Raw genomic sequence first — 19,781 nt, forward strand, 5'->3', positions numbered from 1 at the left:
TCATTCTTTTCAGCCTTTTAAAAATACAGAAATGCAATAGAGTTTATGGAAAAACTACATAAATACTGACAAGCAATCAGAGTGTAAATGAAGACAAATCGTGCAAGTAAAAATGTAGAAATAAGCAGTAAACAAATAATACTGAGAGCATCAGTTGTTGAGTACTTGAAAATGACTCCATGGGTTGTAGAGTCAATTCAGTGTTGAGTTGAGTGAGTTATCCATGCTGGTTCAGAAGCCTGATAGTTGAGGGGTAATAACTGGAATGGAACCTAAAGTTCCTCTTGCCTGATAGTAGTAGTGAGAAGGGAGCATTCCCTGGATAGTGGGTGGGTGGGGGGTGTCTTTGATGACAGATTCTGGTGAGGAGGCCTTTGCCTCTGATGAACTGGGCTGTACCCATTGTACTCTACGTGGAGTGTACACTTAATCCAGTCTATGTTTAATTTTATGTCACCAGCTTACATCCACAAAAAGTGAAGATCGATTGAAGTATCTGCTGCAGCGGTTGCCTGGCTACTGTCCTGAGTCAATGGTAAGAAGGATATAGTCCATTATAACTCATTTTGAATTTCTAGTTTACTTGCTGCATATCATTGTCAGTACTGGAAAGTTGAAACTAAAAGTCTGAGATGTTTTCTGGTTGGACCGTGATGAAAAGCGAGCCCTGTGTTGTCTTTCGTTTGTGAAAGTGCATAAAGTCATTTTTATCTGGAATTATTTAAAGAATGAGATCAACATATTTTAATGCTCTTTATACGTGTTGTTTTTTCAGCTTGATTTTTGGGTTTGCATCAACGCTTCTTTGCCCGGTAAGTCATGTTGATTGTAACTGAGAAACATGAGCCAGTGAACTTGAAGATTAAAGGAATTTAACTTGAAGTAAATGCATATGTTGGGGCCAAGTACATTCTTTACTTTAACCGATTTGATGCTGGAAATCCAGAGCAACACATACAAGGGTGGCAAGGTGGCCTCACGGTTAGCATAACGCAATTACAGCACCAGTGACCATGGCCGATCTGATGTTGGTCTCAGTCCCATTTTCTTGCTTGTTTTCCTCAAAGCCTGGAGATCTGGAGTTGGAGGGCTGTTCGTGTCAGTGGATGAGTGGGTTTCATTGAGGAAGAGGTCTTGTTTTGCTGCTGCTGTTTTGTTACTTGCTGTGTTCTGTGTTGTTCTGCTGAGCATTGTCAGCATGCTAGGTTCGTGCTGGAATGTGTGGCATCATTTGCAGGCTGTCCCAACATATTCCTAGGTTGTTTTGGTTGTTAACACAAATGATGCACTTTATTATCACAGCTTTGTGGGCCAAAGGGCCTGTATTGTGCTGTAGGTTTTCTATGTTCTATTATATGTTTCAATGTATATTTGATAAATATGAATCTCATATGTTAATCTTTGTTTTCTTATAACTGGCAGTGTTCTTATTATATCTTTGACTTTATTTTTTTTTAAATCTGCATTTCCTTCCCATGCATTATCTTCTTTGTCTTTTTGTCTTTGCTTTAATCTTTTTCAAGCAAAAAATATCTGTAGTGTTTTTGTTTTTACAAATGCTGTTAATTTACTGTTATATAGGCAATTCCCATTTTATGGGAGGGTTGGTGTTCTGCTCCTTAAAAACTCTCCATATTATGATTTTCTGTAATGTGAATCCATGTTGTCTGTACATGCATCAAGAAATGTAAATTCTCTTAATGACTTTTTTTTGCACAGAGAGTGGCAATGCTGGGTTTGAATTTAGAGATACAGCATGATGAAAGACTCTACCAGCCCAGCAAGCCTGTGCCACAGAGACTAATTTGCATACCTGATTTAGTGATCAAAGGATACTAGCTCCTGCTTTAGAAATTTGTGTTCAGTGCTATCTTTATGATTTCTCCTCCTTTGTATCCTATCACCTCTTGTAAAGTTAAATCAAACAACATGGGCGATAGCAGGGCTTTGCTTCCAGATGAGCTCAATGCCTTTTCTGCTTATTTTGACTCTCAAAGCATGGATCATGAACTCACACAGCCCTCGACGACCCTGTGATTTCAGTCTCTGAGGCTGACGTGCGAACCCACGAAAAGCATACAGCCCAGATGGGGTTCCTGGCTAAGTACTGAAGATCTGTGATGATCAACTGACTGGAGTGTTCACTGAGACCAGTAACCTCTAGCTTTGGTAGTGTGTGGTACCTAACTACTCCAAGCAGGCTTCAATTATATTGGCTAAGAAAAAAAAAGTGGTAACCTGCCTCAATGACTATCATCCAGTAGCACTTGCATCCACAGTGATGAAGTGTATTGAGAGTTTGATGATGAAACATATAATTTCCTGTCTGAGAAGTGACTTGGATCTGCTCCAATTTGCCTACCTGCACAACGGGTCCATAGCAGATGCCATTTCATTGGCTTTTCACTCAACCCTGGAACATCTGGACAGCAAAGGTGGTTAGCAAGATTTTTTTTTTTAATCAACTACAGCTCAGCATTCAACACCATCATTCCTCAAAACTGATCAATAAGCTGCAAGACCTTGGCTTCAATTGTGCAACTGGACCCTCATTGTGGAATTGGATCCTATTTTCATCACTTGCAGACACCAGTCAGTTTAGATTGCCACAACATTTCTTCCACAATCTCCATCAGCACAGGTGCATCACAAGGCTGTGTGCTTAGTCCCTGCTCTACTCGCTTTATACTTGATGTGGGGCTAAGCACGACTCCAGTGCCATGATTAAGTTTGCTGATGACACCACTGTCATTGGCTGTATCAAAGGTGGTGACAAATCAGCATATAGGAGGGAGGTTGAAAATCTGGTTTCATGATAATGACCTCTTCCTCAGTGTCAGCAAGACCAAGGGTCTTATTATCGACTTCAGGAGGAGGAAACAGAAGGTTGTTGAGCGAGTCCACAGTTACTATTTTGGAGGTCCTGGCCTGAGCCCAGCATGTAACTGTAATTACAGAGAAAGCATGCCAACTCTTCAACTTGAGTTTGAGAAAATTCAGCAGGACGTCTCAAACTTTGACAAATTTCTATAGATAATTAGTGGAGAATATTTTGACTGGTTGTATCACACTGGTGGAAACACCAATGGCCTTGAATGGAAAATTCACCAAAAAGTAGTGGATACAGCTTAGTCCATTGCAGGTAAAGCCCTCCCCACCAATGAACATCGACATGAAGCATTGTCACAGAAAAACAGCATCCCTCATCATGGACCCCCACCACCCAGTTCATACTCTCTCCTCGCTGCTGTCATCAGGAAGAAGGTATAGGAGCCTCCGGACTCTCACCACCAGGTTCATCAACAGTTATTATCCCTCAACCAAAGGGGACAACTTCACTCAACTTCACTTGCCCCATCATTGAAATGTTCCATCATTGAAGGAATCAATTTAGAGGACTCTTCATCTCATGTTCTCAATATTTATTGCTTCTTTATTTATTATTATTTTTCTCTTTTTGTATCGGTACAGTTTGATGTCTTTTGCACATTGGTAGAACGTCCAAGTTGGTGCAGTTTTTTAGAGGTGGAGGAGGTAGAGTATGTTTTATGATTCACTCATTGTGCTGCTCAAACGTGGAGGTTCTGTCTCAATCCTGCTCACCCACCCTGGAAAATCTAGTGCTCCAATGTCATCCATTTTATCTACCGAGGAGTTTTCTGCCATCACATTGATAGTGGTGGACATCCCATCTCAGGCCAATATTGGGCTGAGCAACATAATTAGCAGGCACGAAACTGCGCACCCTGATGCCTTTCCTGTCATTTTAGGGGATTTCAACCAGGCCAGCTTGGAGAAGTCTCTGAATAACTACCACCAACATATCACCTGTGGAATCAGAAGAGGCAACACACTTGATCGCTGTTAAGACGATCAAGAACGCTTACCGTGCCATTGGAGGGTCTGATCTCCTGGCGCTATTTCTACTCCCAGCATGTAGGCAGAGACTAAAGGCTGCAGAATCAGTGGTAAGAACCAATAAGGTATGGTCGGGGGCGCGCTTACATGTTTACTTTGAGTTGGTGGACTGGGTTCAGGGATTCACCTTCAAGTCTAAATGAATAAGTCACAGTTGTCACTAACTTCAAGACCTGTGTGAATGAGTGTGTGCCTTTGTAAACATACTGGACATGCCCAAACCAAAATTTGTGGATGAACCAGGAGATTCATTATCTGCTGAGGGCTGGATCTGTGGCATTCGAGATCAGTGATCCAGTAATATATGAGAAATCCAAATACGACTTGCAGAAGACTATATTAAGGGGATAAAAGCCATTCCGATTGAGGTTAGAAATGGAATCAGATGCACATTAGCCCTAGTAGGGGTTGCAGGACATTACTACCTGTAAAGTGAAACTTAACATCATGAATCATGCTTCACTCCCAGATGAGCACAACGCCTTTCCTTCATGCTTTGAAAAGGAGAATAAAGCTATACTTGTGCGAATCCTTGCAGCATCTGGTGACCCTGTGATCTCTGTCTTGGAGGTCGAAGTGAGAACATTACCACCATCAGGGAGGAGGTACAGGAGCCTGCAGACGTCGTCAATGATACAGGACCCCCATCACCCAGGACGTGCCCTCTTCTCATTGCTACCATCAGGGAGGAGGTACAGGAGCCTGCAGACACACTGTCAATGATACAGGACCCCCATCACCCAGGACGTGCCCTCTTCTCATTGCTACCATCAGGGAGGAGGTACAGGAGCCTGCAGACACACACTCAACATTTCAGGAACAGCTTCTTCCCCTCTGCCATCAGATTTCTGGATGGACATAGAACCCATGAACACTACCTTGGTATAATTTTTCCCTCTATTTTTGCACTACTTATTTCATTTTTTTAAATGTATATCTACTGTAATTTATAGTTTTATTATTATGCATTGCAATATACTGCTGTCACAAAACAACAAATTTCACAACACGTGCCTGTGATATTAAGCTAGATTCTGATTCTGAGAGTAGTGGTGCTGCGGAAGTGAGGGGTGGAGGCGACGGCACAGCATTCAGACAGAGTATGCGGTGCACGTGTGCTGGGGGTAGCAGGGTGTTAAGATGTCTAAACTTCAACTTGCATATGGAACTAAGTAAGACCATATTTTCCTTTAGTGATTGGATAGCATCTTGATTGGGTGATAACCAGAATGCACATCAAAGAACGATGATCAAGAACTCTGTCATTCAAGTTGGCATTAAGCATTAGTGTGTTTTTGATCTTGTACAAAACATTAAAACAGGTGTTTAAAATATGTTGAACACGAGATTCCGCAGATGCTGGAAATTCAGGAGGAACATGCTGGAGGAACATGAGAGGTCAGGCAGCATCTGTGGAAATGAATGAACAGTCGACGTTTCGGCAGAGACCCTTCATCAGGACTCTTCGTCATCTAGAATATGAAAACGTTACTTGCTGAAAATTTTAAATAGAATGGGATAGGATCACAAGGTATCAGATTTGTACTAGACGTCAAGTTTTTAAAATAGTCACTGGATGGCCAATTACAAGAGCCAGACTGCAGCCACATTAAAATCACCACACTTGAGTGAAGTGTGCCAAAACCACCAGACTCGTAATTTATTCAGCTACCAGATGGACTGTGTTCAACAGGTCTGCATTGAAAATCTATCAACATAATCAGAAGGGTATGCACAATGTGTTTTTTTTTTGCTAACTGGTCTGTGTGTAGTTACAATAGTCAAAATACAAAAAGCCATAAGGAGAAAAATGATGAAATAATAAGGAAAGCTGATCAATAATATCAGAATCAGACTTTAATCACCAAGTACCTATGCACATACAAGGAATTTACTTCCGGCAGATGTCTCTCTGCTCATAACAATAATAATGATAAATATAAATGAAAATATAGATTATACATACAGGTAGTGCAATCCAAGTAATAGTTAGCCGACAGTTAACCGGCAGTTAACTGTTTAGCAAAGTGACCGCAGTAGGGAAAAAACTTCTCCAGTGCCTATTAGTCTTAGTCTGGAGGGATCTGAAGCGCCTACCAGACGGAAGCAGATCAAATAAAAGATCATATAAAAGAAGATGCCAAAAGTTTTCCAGATATATAAAAAGAGAGGTGAGAGTGAATATTGGACCTCTGGAAAATAGTAATGAGGGACAAAGAAATGGCAGGCAAACTTAAATAAGTATCTTGCGTCATTCTTCACTGTGAAAGACACTAGCAGAATGCCAGATATGCGAGAGTGTCAGGAGATGGAAGTGAGTGTCATTGTTATTACTAAGGAGGAGGTGCTTGAGAAGCTAAAAAGTATGAAGGTAGATAAGTCATGTGGACCAGATAGACTACACCTCAGAGTTTTGAAAGAGATAGCTGAAGAGATTGAGGAGGCATTAGTAATGATCTTTCAATAATCGCTAGATTCTGGAATGTTCCTGAGGACTGGAAAACTTCAAATATCGCTTCATGCTTTAAGAAGGGGGGAAACAGAAGAAAGCAAGTTATACACCAGTTATTTTGACTTCAGTGGTTGGGAAGATGTTGGGGTCCATTAGTAGGATAAGGTTTCAGGGTACTTGGAGGCAGATGATAAAAAAAAAGTCCAAAGGTTCATTTTACTGTATGTAGACAGAATATAACCCTGAGATTCATCTTCTCCAGATGGCCATGAAACACAAAAAAACCATAGAAGTTGTTGAGGCCCTACTCCCGCATGAAAAAGAAACAGAATCCTCAAACCCCAAGCCCCCAACCCTTCCCTCATGCAAAAACTAACAGATCACCCACCTGGATATGGCAGCTAAAACGTTATACCCCTAAACCCCCAAACTCCCCCTCGCACAAAAACTAACAGATCGCCCACCCGGACGTGGCAGCTAAAGCGTTATACCCTTAAACCCCCAAACTCTCCCTCGCACAAAAACTAATGGATTGCCCATGCGGACATGGCAGCTAAAATATCAGATCCCAAATCCCCCAACTTCTCTTTCACCTAGAACTAACAGATAGCCCACCTGGACACGGCAGCTAAAACATCAAGCCTCTAATCCCCCATCCTCTCCCTCACACAAAAACTAACAGAATGCCCACCCAGACACGGCCCCTAATCCCTGAGCTCCTCCCACACCAAAAAACAGCAACAATAACATCAAACACCCAAACTCTCCCTCACCCAAAAGAAGTAACATATTGCCCACACGCTGATAGAAAGAGAAAACAGAAAAACTGACAGAGGCCAATATAAACTATAGTCCACACAGATAATCTCATATGTCTTGGAATTTCGAAAACATCCGCTGTAGTATCCAGGAGAGCAACAACTTGAACTTAGTCCATCTGAGGGGCCTTCATCCGCCAGGAAGTTGGCCTCCTGACTTTTGGCCTGACGCGGCCTCCCGCCGGGAGTGACCTCCAGCCTGACGTGGCTTCTCATGGGGACCCCGTCTCTCCGCATTCACCTTGAAGTTTCAGACTTCCTCAACGCTCAGTCAGCGAGGAATGTGGCCAAAGTCAGAATCGCTTTGTTCTGAGGAAATCTTGCCTGACAAATCTGTTGGAGTTCTTTGTGGAAATACAGTCAGGATAGACAATGGAAAATCAGTGGACGTTGTTTACTTGGATTTCAGAAGGCCTTAAGCAAGGTCTTGCACATGAGTCCCCTTAACAAGATAAGAGCTGATGGTATTACAGGAAAAATACAAGCATGGATAGAAGATTGGCTGTCTGGCAAGAGGCAAAGAATGGGAATAAAAGGAGCCTTTTCTGGTTGTCTGCTGGTGACTAGTGGTGTTTCACAGGGCTCTGCGTTGAGATTGCATGTTTTCACATTATATGTCAATCATTTGGATGATGGAATTAAAGGTTTTGTGACCAAGTTTGTGGATGATATGGAGGGCCAGGCAGTGTTGAGGAAATGGAGTCTGTAGAAGGACTTGGACAGATTGGAAGAAGTGGCAGGTGGAATATAGTGTGCTTACTATGTGATGGGCAAACCAAGCTTGAAACGGGGTCCAGAATTGACCCTATGAACTGTGCTGCTATTATTGAGAGAGAGAGAGAGAGAGGGGGGGGGGGGGGAGGCGTCCAGCGCAAATGAGAGAGAGAGACAAGATTTAATGTTATGGTTCCTCTGCTGATTGTTTACCTTCCTCCAAGGACACTTTGCCTGCTTGTTAAGATTCCTGCAGAATGAGCAGGGTGGAGCCGATTGATGGACAGATGGTGTCCAGCATGTGGAGATAAAAAGCAGGTCCACTGGGACACAGACAGACACAGCATGGGACACTGAACGAGCTTTGTGCACCCACAGGAAGGTGGGGTTTTGGAGGATTGATTCAGGGAAATCGATCAGTGGCTCACAGTGTGAGAAGGTGCGACCAGTAGGGAACTATTTGTATGCCCTCCCTTGCCTGGGTGATAGTTCCACAACTGAAGAACAGTCGTATGTATTATGGTCGTAGTTGGTGGCCACAACGGGACTTCGGAAGACAACAAGAAGATCGACGGCAATGGCATCACCTCTCCCCCCTCCCCCCTTCCCCTGTCTCCAATGTTACTCAAATAACTACCTTGACCTGAACTGAACGGAACTCTTCACTGTCGTAAGACTATCCATTTACCCCTAGGTTTGAAAGAGCCTGGTTTTGGTTCCTATTTCCACACTTCTGCTGGTTTGTTAACCCGGTCACGGGGTACGTGACAACTATTACTAAGGAAGAAGGTGGTTGGTCAAGTGTATCATCATGCACTTGGTTAGATGAAGTAAAGGTGTGGATTATTTTCTAAATGGAGAAAATTCAAAAATCTGAGATGCAAAGGGACTTGGCTAATTTTGCTCCTATGTCGTCTTGTCTTATGGTCTGGTCCAGAAAATTGGTCAAGTAGCCATTAGTCCCCTGCCTCCAACCCTAGCTTGAAACAATAAACTTAAGATAACCATCTAAGCCAAGTGCCCTGACTTAATTTTTCAAGCCCCTCGCACATTTCTGATGTACAGTATTTAAATACATTTAATTATTTTGTTGTAATAACATAGAATAGACAGCACAGTGCAGGCCTTTCTGCCCGCAAGTTATAATGACCTTTAAACCGACTCTAAGATCAATCTAACTGTTCCCTCCTACAGAGTCCTCCATTTTTCTATTATCCATGTGCCTATCTAAGAATCTCTTAAATGTCTTTCATGTATCTGCCTCTATTACCACCCCTTGCAGAGCGATCCATGTATTCACCTAAAACAAATTGATATAAAGTCTCTCAGGATGAGGCTTTTCATTCCAGGACGAAGGAGATGTCTTCCCTTTTTAAACAAAGGGGCTTCCTTTCTTCCACTATCAACTCTGCTCTCAAACGCATCTCTCCCATTTCCAGCACATTTGCCCTCACCCCATCTGCCCGCCACCCCACTCGGGATAGGGTTCCCCTCGTCCTCACCTACCACCCCACCAGCCTCCGGGTCCAACGTATAATCCTCCGTAACTTCCGCCACCCCCAACGGGATCCCACCACCAAGCACATCTTTCCCTCCCCCCCTCTTTCTGCTTTCTGCAGGGATCGCTCCCTACACGACTCCCTTGTCCATTCATCCCCCCCCATCCCATCCCACCGATCTCCCTCCTGGCACTTATCCTTGTAAGCGGAACAAGTGCTACACCTGCCCGTACACTTCCTCCCTCACCACCATTCAGGGCCCCAGACAGTCCTTCCAGGTGAGTCAACACTTCACCTGTGAGTCAGCTGGTGTGGTATACTGCGTCCGGTGCTCCCGGTGCGGCCTTTTATATATTGGTGAGACCCGACGCAGACTGGGAGACCGTTTCGCTGAACACCTACACTCTGTACGCCAGAGAAAGCAGGATCTTTCAGTGGCCATAAATTTTAATTCCACGTCCCGTTCCCATTCTGATATGTCTATCCATGGCCTCCTCTACAGTCAAGATGAAGCCACACTCAGGTTGGAGGAACAACACCTTATACACCGGCTGGGTAGCCTCCAACCTGATGACATGAACATTGACTTCTCTAACTTCCGTTAATGCCCCTCCTCCCCTTCTTACCCCATCCCTGATATATGTAGTTGTTTTTTTCTCTCTCTTTCTGCCCATCACTCTGCCTGTTCTCCATCTGCCTCTGGTGCTCCCCTCCCCCCTTTCTTTCACCTGAGGCCTCCCGTCCCATGATCCTTTCCCTTCTCCAGCTCTGTATCCCTTTTGCCAATCACCTTTCCAGCTCTCAGCTTCACCCCACCCCCTCCACTCTTCTCCTATCATTTTGCATTTCCCCCTCCCCTCCTACTTTCAAATCTCTTACTATCTTTCTTTTCGGTTAGACCTGATGAAGGGTTTCGGCCTGAAACGTCGACAGTGCTTCTCCTTATAGATGCTGCTTGGCCTGCTGTGTTCCACCAGCATTTTGTGTGTGTTGCTTGAATTTCCAGCATCTGCAGATTTCCTTGTGTGTTTGATATAAAGTCTTTTTTAAAATTAAGTGTTTAGCCACAATAACACTTAAAAATTAATTGATTTGAAAAGCATAGTTTAATCAGAGCTTGCCATTACTGTCTCTCAAAGCCATTCCTTTTCATTTATATGAATGGAGAAACATAAAGTTGAGGTTCATTTTGCCCTTCAAATTGGCTTTTGACACTGAGATTCTGGCTCTGTGTCAATGTGCAAAATATTCAGTGAATTCAGGACTTCCACTTGAAATTGCTAGTATTCTCCTGTGAAATCTGAGCAGTTGAATCTGTAGTACATAAACAGATCATTCAGTAAATGCAGTTCATGCTGCATTGAGCCTCCTGTCTTCACATTGTCAGAATCCTCTGGTTTTCCTTTTAAAATCTTCCATATTGTTTGTCTGTTTGATTCATTATATGATTCAGGAGAGTAGATTCTAGATGGCGATGAGGAGGTATTGCTTTTCCAAACCAGTACTGAATTTGTAATTCTCTGCCTTGGAAGGCAGTAGTGGCTACCACATTAATTACATTTAAGATGGTTAGATCTTTCCATTGTTTGGGGGGGGGGGGGGGGGAGGTTGTTCAGAGGGTTATGGGGAATTACTCCTATGTCTTATGGTCTGATGGAAAAGGCAGGTAAGTGGAGAGAATTGCATGGCTGGATAATCCATAATCTTATTGAATTGTGGAGCAAGCTCAACCGGCTAGTTGGCCTACTCCTGCTCCTGTTTCTTACATTTGTAACTATTTCGTTTCATTCTGTTTCAACACTTTTTTTCTTGTATCCCCATTAATTTTGGGACTAACTTATACACTTTGGCTTTCAAGTTCTGGTCTTTGCAACGTCATCAAATCAACCTGCAGGCTTTTCATATTTTTAGAGAAAAGGAGCCCTGAGGAAAAACTACCCTGATAAGTTATTAGTTCCGGAATCATCCTTGTGAATCTGCTTTCCAGCTTTATCCCTCTAGGTTATTAGAAAATGATGCCAGAAATACTTAGCAGGGCAGGCAGCATCCATGAAGAGAACAATAGTTCACCTTTCAATCGAGACTGGACAATTGAGAACACAATTGTCTGTAGTTATGGAGAGAGCAATGTTTATCATGGCAAACTGTTGCCTGTCATCCATTTTTCCAATGTATTAAAGTCAATGAAGATAATGCAACCTGTTTATCTTCTTTTCCCAACCATATTTGTGAGACATTGATTACCTTTCTCTTCTGTGCATTCTCTTTCTCATTCCTCTGTGCTCCTGCAGCACTATTACTGCACCAGGGTCAATTTCACTGCAGTCTGTAAGGAATTTACACATTCTCCCCCTGACCGCGTGGGTTTCCTCCGGGTGCTCCGGTTTCCTTCCTCATTCCAAAGATGTGTGGGCTTGTGGGTCAATTGGTCACATAGGCGTAATTGAGCGACATGGCCTAGTTCATAGTTCTAATTTAATTGTCATTCAACCACACATGAATAACCATGAATACAACCAAACTAAACTGCGTTACTCTTGTGCCAAGGTGTAAAACACAGTGCCAACAGTCACACACAGCACAAAGCACATATTGCACATATAAGATATCGGTACAATGCAGTTACACAGAAAATATAATCCCTGCGTCCATGAATGTTGCGGAAATCTGCAGTTGAACACAATACAGCTTGTCTTCTGCTGAGTGAACACTGGGAGGGCAGCACAGACTCCAGCTTGGCTGGAAGGACCTGTTACAGTGCTGTTTCTCTAAATAAAAATAAAATTTAAAACATTTTTCATCTAATGAGAGGCTGTCTCTGGGCACAGTTACTGCAAGTCATTCTGACACTACTGAAGCTGAAACTGTCTAGCCAGTCACTGCAGATTATCTTGACCTGATCTTCCACTCCTTAGTATTCACAACGGGCAATGTTTCCTCTAATTTTTGTTTACAGCTGCACAGACCAACCATTGCTCCAAGCGGGAAATCTTTATATGGTCGGAAAACTGTGCGGCACTTCAGTTTTTTAAATTTGTAATATGCGCATCAAACAAACACAAACCACAACTCACAACATAAGTAAATGATGTCCCCCTTCTCCGTGCATCTGATGAACCCAAAGGAATAGGAGAGACTGATACAGTTTGGCACCAGCAGCGTTGCAGGAGTTGCCAGTCAGGGCCTCCAGCTCCAGAATTTTCCTTCGGGGTTTACTCCAGAAGCTTTCCCCGTGAATGGGTATAGCTGCAATGCAGCAGAACTTTAAGACTAGAGTTTTCCTCCTTCTGCCAACTACAGCTGATGAACCCCATCTGCTGAAGTGACTGGTTTTAAGGCACCGGTAGCCTGCCTTTGCTCCTTCTCCTGCTGATAGAAATGGTTCGGCTGGGCTAAGCCACACGTAAAGGCCAGGAGCTGGACTTGGTATCAGAGGCTATTTGAGACGTAAGGCAGTAGGAAGTTGGAGCTTATTACCACTGCCATCTCTGGCAATGACGACCGTAAGGAACCAATTAACATTAATATCTTGGATAATGTAATTAGACTGTGTTTGCAGGAATAGGGATATGTTTTTAAAAAGTTGTTTTGTGATTAAAGATATAATTGAATCTGATGCATGCAGTTAATGACAATGCTTCTAACATGGTGTTTTCTAGTTTAGACACTAATGTCCCACCTCACATAACTACGAGGGTTTTCTGTGGCTAGTGAAAGAGAATGCGATTTTCCAGGGGACCTCTGACTCATGAGCACATCGTTTTAGTTTGGAATACTGCGATCTATAATGTTATTCCTTTTGCAGCGGCTGATGGGAACATTTAGAACATTGAGTCACCTACGGTTACAACCTTGAGATTTGTTTGCTCATAGGTAGCCAGAAAGCAAAAAAACCCAAAAGAACCCAAATAAAAAAAGAATTAGAAATAAAAGACCAACACCAAAAAAAACCCACAAATCTTGCAAACAATTGAAGGGAGCAACAACATTCTGAACCAAATTGAGTCCTCAGATCTGAATCCCAGAGCATATTAAAGTTTCACATTTCAGAAGTCAAAATGCAACAATTCATTGCTTATGGTTTTAAAGCAGACTCTTTTCGTTAGGCTGTGATGTTTAAAACCCATTTTTATATGCTTTTTATGAAAACCTCTATTTTGTTAGATTCCTTTGCAGTTTTGTTCAATCCAGAAATTCATCATCAGATGCAAATCTCTCCTGTATTCACTTTGTAGGAGCACCAGGAAAGTCGGAAGGCTGGGTTGGCCTGGGGTGTTGTGAACTCGCCATTTCCTTGGACTGTCGACGTGCATGTAAGCAGGTAATGCACCTCAGCTGTGTATGGCTTTCAGCTGGCACTTTATTGAAACATACAATGTTTTTTAAATTTACTCTTTCTTTTTATTTATTGAGGCAAGCTGCCCAGCAATCCCCAATGTAATCCTAGCCTAATCATTGGACAATTTACGATGATCAATTAACCTACCAACCAGTACATCACTGGACTGTGGGAGGAAACTGAAGCATCTGGAGGAAATCTGCTTAGTCACAGGGAGAACTTAAAAACTCCTTACAGACAGCAGCAGGAATTGAACCCGGATCACTGGCTTGTAAAGTGGTGTGCCAACCACCACACTATCATGCCGCCCCTCATTATTAAGATGGAAGAAGTTGCTTTTATTTACAAGAGCAGCAAAAGCATTTTATAATGTGCTGAGGATGCTCATGTTGATAGTTAATTACTTTTGGCAGCAGTTAGTGTTTACATGTAGGCAGATGTAGAGAATGAGACTGACACCACTGCTCTACAAAAGTCAGGCTTAGACATCATGAGCTAAATGGGGATTGTAATAATTTTTAAAGTTTAAAAAATCTAAAGATTAGTTTTATTTGTCATATGCGCATCAAAACATTAAGTGAAATATGGTGTTTTGCATCAGCGACCAGCACAGTCCGAGGATGCGCTGGGGGCAGCTTGCAAGTGTCGCTATGCTTCAGATGCCAACGTAGAATGGCCACAACTTACTAACCCTAACCTGTATGTGTCAGGAATGTGGGAGGAAGCTGGAGCACCCAGAGGAAACCCACATGCTCACGCGGGGAACGCGCAAACTCCTTACGCGCTTAAGACTGGAGGTCTCCCTGCCTTCTCACATCCTGCAACAGGAACATTGCACTATCCTGCCTATCATCCCTCTGTCCTAGCTGAGTAGATATAAAGAAGAGAAGAGGACACTGGAGCTTTTTCTCCCTTTGCTTTCTCTGACCGAAGCCTTCCTTTGCTGAATCCTCAAAGAGCTAAAGCCTTAAGATCACCACTATATTTTATGGTCTTTGGTCTCAGTTCTTTGTAATTCATTCCCTAACCTTATTTGTTTCTACCTACACCTCCTTCAATAGCTCAATAGTTCCATTTAATATCAGAGAGTGTACGCAATATACAACCTGGAATTTTTGTTCTTTGCAGATATCCACAAAGACAGAAGAGTGCCCCAATGAATGAGTGACAGTAAAAAAAAATTAGAATCCCAAAGCCCCCTCCCTCACTCAAGAAGCAGCAAAACGTCAACCCTCCACCTCCCCACTTACTTCCCCCAAAAGTTTCTGCACTCTCCACCCCACCAGGCAAACAATAGCATAGTCCGCAATAAAGACAGTACAATAAGAGCTAATTATTCACTCAATAACTCGACGTGCCACAGGCCCTCCCTAACGATGAGGCAGTGGTGTCACTTGAAAACATTCCTTAAAATTCATCTCTGATCAACTATTCAAGTACAAAGTGGAAACTTTGGAGAGAAATAAAATAATCAAAACCTGTTCTGAATATTTGAATTTTTATTATGGATTTACTGTGATTACTCACAAGAAAATGAATTGCAGGATTGTGTATAGCATATATGTCAAACTCAAGGCCCGCGGGCCAAATCCGGCCCGCGGTGGAATTATCTTTGGCCCGCGAGATAATATCTAATTACTATTAAAGCTGGCCCCAGTAATCGAAGCGCCTATGGCGTATGATATGGCTAATGCTGAATTTATTCAGGTACCAGGTTTTCAGGGTTTTTAGTGTTTATTCGGCAGTCTTCTTCATAAGAAACGGAATTTGTAAAGTGAAACACTTTGTAGTTATAGCAGAGACTGAGACACATGAGAGCAGGCTGAAAAAACGGAGGCAACGAAAGCTGCGTTCGCACGCGTCCAACTGATCCGGCCCGCATGAAGCTGCATTTTGCTCAATCTGGCCCGTGACCTAAAATGAGTTTGACACCCTTGGTGTATAGTGACATGTATGCTTTTGTGGTGACCCACTTTCTGTGCAGGCGAACCGGCTCACAAATAGCCAGCGCGCGGGGAGAGACTTTGGTAATGCACCTCTGATGTCATTTCTGCCCGGAGAGAGCGGGTGCTAGGGATTTAAATGCCAGCGCCGCGAAGTTTGAATAAACTAGTCTCGAAACGACTTACTAGCAAAATGTGTTGCAAATATCAAACTGTGAGAGTTATTCCTTGCATAGGCTTTAAAACCATGTTCATGGAACAGCAAAATCAAACAATTTAGATGTGTTGTATACAGTGAACTTAGAGATACCTGCATAATATCAAGATCCATAGCAACAAACAAGTGAATCAATTGTGTATTGAATAAAGAAAGATTTATATTTAATTTATGACTTCTATGACACAAGAACCATCCAAATGTTTTTCGGTTGGTGAAGTACTTTTTGAACTATTATCACTTCTGTCAAAAATAATCACAACAGCCAATATGTTCATGGAAGTATTATCATTTCTGTTACTGTTTTTATTACGTATGTGTTAATTTGTTTCTTTTAGGCTTCTTCAAAGAATGATCTTAAGGACTGTCGAAAGGAATTTGAGGTCAGTGTAGCCAAATATTAATAAATTTGTAGCACAATATTGAAATTAAGCAATTTCTCACTGTAAAAGGGGGAATAAAAGAGACTGTGGCTAAAGAAAGCAGGTGGTGTTTGCACAGCTTGTGAACCAGAAGGAAATGGACTGCTCTTTCCAGGTCCTCAAGGAAACTTCACTCTGCCAATCGCTATGATTCCCTCCCCATCACAAAACTGTTGCCTTCTCAATCCGGGCCCTGTGTATGTTATTCATTTTTAGCCACAAATTGCAATACACTGTGTATGTACAGTATATATAATATGTAGTACTCTGCAAAAGTCCTTTTTTCTCTCCTGTATTTACACATTTTGTTGCTTGCCCATCCTGTTGGGTGCAATCTTTCACTGATTCTATTATGGTTCAAGGATTGACTCAGTACAGTACTGTGCAAAAGTCTTTGGCAGATAAATAGAGCCAGGGTGCCTAAGACTTTTGTACAATACTGTATTTGCCTGTGGATAAAGAGCAAGGCTGTAAATCTGGCAGGTGCAAAAGATGCTGGGAATGGTGTGGTGGAGCACTGTGGAAGGGTTGTGGGACAGGTGGCAGAGGAGTGCCAGGGGTGGGGTGCGATGCAGGGTGTGCTCCTATATCTTATGATCTTATAAGGAAAAACAATTACTTAAAGTGGAGAGAGAGAAACGAGCTCTGCCATTATTAGAATTGTATATGTACATCAGATGTTTGAATATAATCTTATGGGAGCTCATTGATATGTAGGGGAGTCATTAATTTGGCCATTCAGCACATAGGTATGGCTGTATACGTGAGATGGCATAATATGAAGATGCAAAAAAAAATCCAGCGGTACAGGTTGCTTTTTAAGTATATGTAGCTATATATTGAGATGATCATTGAAGGTCAGATAGTAGTGGAAGAAATTCTCACATTTGAAAGTAGTATTTTCTCAGGAGTAATTTGCAGTGCTGATGTCCTCTTTTAATATTTGTTTTTCAATTGGTTGCTGATGACTTAAAGACTGAATAAAATCATCACAGATGAGGGGAAAAAAAGGGAAAACTAACATTATTGAGAACTGTAATGACTTGTAATTGCAAATACTATTTTAGCTTTCTGATAAGAACTGTACACAAGCAGACTTAGTTTAAAGTGTGTAACATTCTTGTGCTAGCACATTGTCATGAAATGTAAACTAATCTCTTAGAGGGCTCTTAATCCTTCAGCTATATTTATTTTAATCCTTTAAGCATTGCATTTTTGAGAATACTTGTTTACCATTAAATCGGGTGAAATTGTTTTAGGGCATTAACTTTAAATTGTCAGTCATCAGGATAAGTACATGTATTTACATGGATTTAAACTGGCTGTATTTTTTATAGGTCTTGCTGTGACTGCTTCAAGATTTCCTCTCCCTGAGGTCTTTAATCACTACATTTTTCTTTACCACAGTCCTGTCTGTAAATACCCACTATAATTTCCGCTGCTTTGTTCTTACTGTCCACACATCTTTTGACACTTCATGGTCAACACCAACTGCATCTAAAATTTTGGTTCTTGCATAGTTGTGACCAGACCATTCAGTTTGTCGTATTTCTTTATACATTACATTGACATTTGGTGCCAATGTTTTCAGAAAAAAAGATTGGAAATTTGTTTTTTTCTTGTTTGTTTTGGGTATGGGGTTTATGTGGTTTTAATGAGTGTCTTCTTAGAGCATAAAATGTGGTAATATAATGTTAACTATGTATGAAATATTTTTAGCCTAGGACATTTAAAGTTTGTGTGGTTATTTGACCACTGACAGAACAAATTTCAGTTCTTAGCTGAAGACCAAAGTATTAAAGGAACGCTTCAGTTTTGGGGTGCATGGGGAGAAGGGCAAGTAGCAGATGATAAAATGAAAGTATTCTGCAAAATTACTCCAGTCCCTGACTGGAAATATAATTGCTAATGGCATGGCACGCATTCATGTTGAAGGACGTTGTAGTAGCATGGTTTTGTGGGATACTTGTGGTATAAACTTTTTAATTCAAATTCCTTGTCTCACAGTTACTAATCTATGTGTTGTTCTTTGTTTTTATTTCAGACTGCATTTTTCAGTTGCGTCAACAGAAATGAGAGTAAGTTTCCTTCTCCTAAAACTAGGAGTTCTGTTCAATTCTGTTAAATGTATTGACACAGAACATGAGCTAATTGACGTTTTCATAGTGTGTAAACTGGTGTGGCGGGGTGGAGACTTGTCTCTGCCAAAGGAGGTGTAAGGTGCTCCTTCCCTCCGCTAGGCAGCAGGTCCCCCTTGGGCAAGGTGAGGCACCTACTCAGACTCCCCTCTCTACCCACCCCCGATTAGGGTCATGTGAAACCAAGGAAGCAGGTGGTGGGTGGTCATATGAGCAGCTGATGCAAATCCCAAGACCTGGTTATGTGACCACTGACGCCAGACGGACAATCTCTGAAGAGTGATTGCAAGTGATCACAATTCTATCTCCTTTGGGGAGGGATCAGAACAGACAAGTTAGGGAAATGTTTAATTGGAAAGGGGAAATTAGGCAGGAACTTGGAAGCATAAATTGGAAACAGTTGTTTTCAGGGAAATGTACGGAAGAAATGTGGCAAATGTTCAGGGGATATTTGCGTGGGGTTCTGAGCAGGTACGTTCCAATGAGACATGGAAAGGATGGTAGGGTACAGGAACCGTGGTGCACAAAGGCTGTTGTAAATCTAGTCAAGAAGAAAAGAAGAGCTTATGAAAGGTTCAAAAAACTAGGTAATGATAGGAATCTAGAATATTATAAGGCTAGCAGGAAGGAGCTTAAGAATGAAATTAAGAGAGCTAGAAGGCCTTGGTGGACAGGATTAAGGAAAATCATAAGGCATTCTACAACTATGTGAAGAGGAAGAGGATAGGACATGAGAGAATAGGAACAATCAAGTGTGACAATGGAGGAGTGTGTATGGAACCGGAGGAAATAGCGGAGGTACTTAATGAATACTTTGCTTCAGTATTCACTACGGAAAAGGATCTTGACGATTGTAGGGATGACTTGCAGTGGACTGAAAAGCTTGAGAATCTAGATATTAAGAAAGGGGATGTGCTGGAGCTTTTGGAAAGCATCAAGTTGGATACGTCACCGGGAATGGATGGGATGTACCCCAGGTTACTGTGGGAAGTGAGGGAGGAGATTGCTGAGTCTCTGGCAATGATCTTTGCATCATCAATGAGGACGGGAGAGGTTCCGGAGGGTTGGAGGGTTATGGATGTTGTTCCCTTATTCAAGAAAGGGAGTAGGGATAGCCCAGGAAATTATAGACTAGTGAGTCTTACTTCAGTGATTGTTAAGTTGATGGAGAAGATCCTGTGAGGCAGGATTTATGAACATTTGGGGAGGCATAATATGATTAGAAATAGTCAACATGGCTTTGTCAAAGGCAGGTGATGCCTTACTAGCCTAACTGAATTTTCTGAGGATGTGACTAAGCACATTGATGAAGATAGAGCCG

At 42.1% G+C, this 19,781-nt stretch overlaps 1 protein-coding gene across 3 annotated transcripts in view; it reads left to right on the forward strand.

The window, feature by feature from the left end:
* Positions 1-19,781, forward strand: part of reck (reversion-inducing-cysteine-rich protein with kazal motifs) — a 185,313-nt gene that overhangs the window by 85,836 nt on the left and 79,696 nt on the right. For all 3 annotated transcript variants that reach the window (XM_073029289.1, XM_073029443.1, XM_073029366.1), the window contains 5 exons: positions 461-535; positions 776-812; positions 13,637-13,722; positions 16,239-16,283; positions 18,367-18,400. In XM_073029289.1, coding sequence (XP_072885390.1) covers positions 461-535; positions 776-812; positions 13,637-13,722; positions 16,239-16,283; positions 18,367-18,400 — 277 coding nt within the window. The remainder of the gene's footprint in view (positions 1-460; positions 536-775; positions 813-13,636; positions 13,723-16,238; positions 16,284-18,366; positions 18,401-19,781) is intronic.

The sequence above is a fragment of the Hemitrygon akajei genome, chromosome 1 (genome assembly GCF_048418815.1).
Source record: "Hemitrygon akajei chromosome 1, sHemAka1.3, whole genome shotgun sequence".
Taxonomy (NCBI): Eukaryota; Metazoa; Chordata; class Chondrichthyes; order Myliobatiformes; family Dasyatidae; genus Hemitrygon; species Hemitrygon akajei.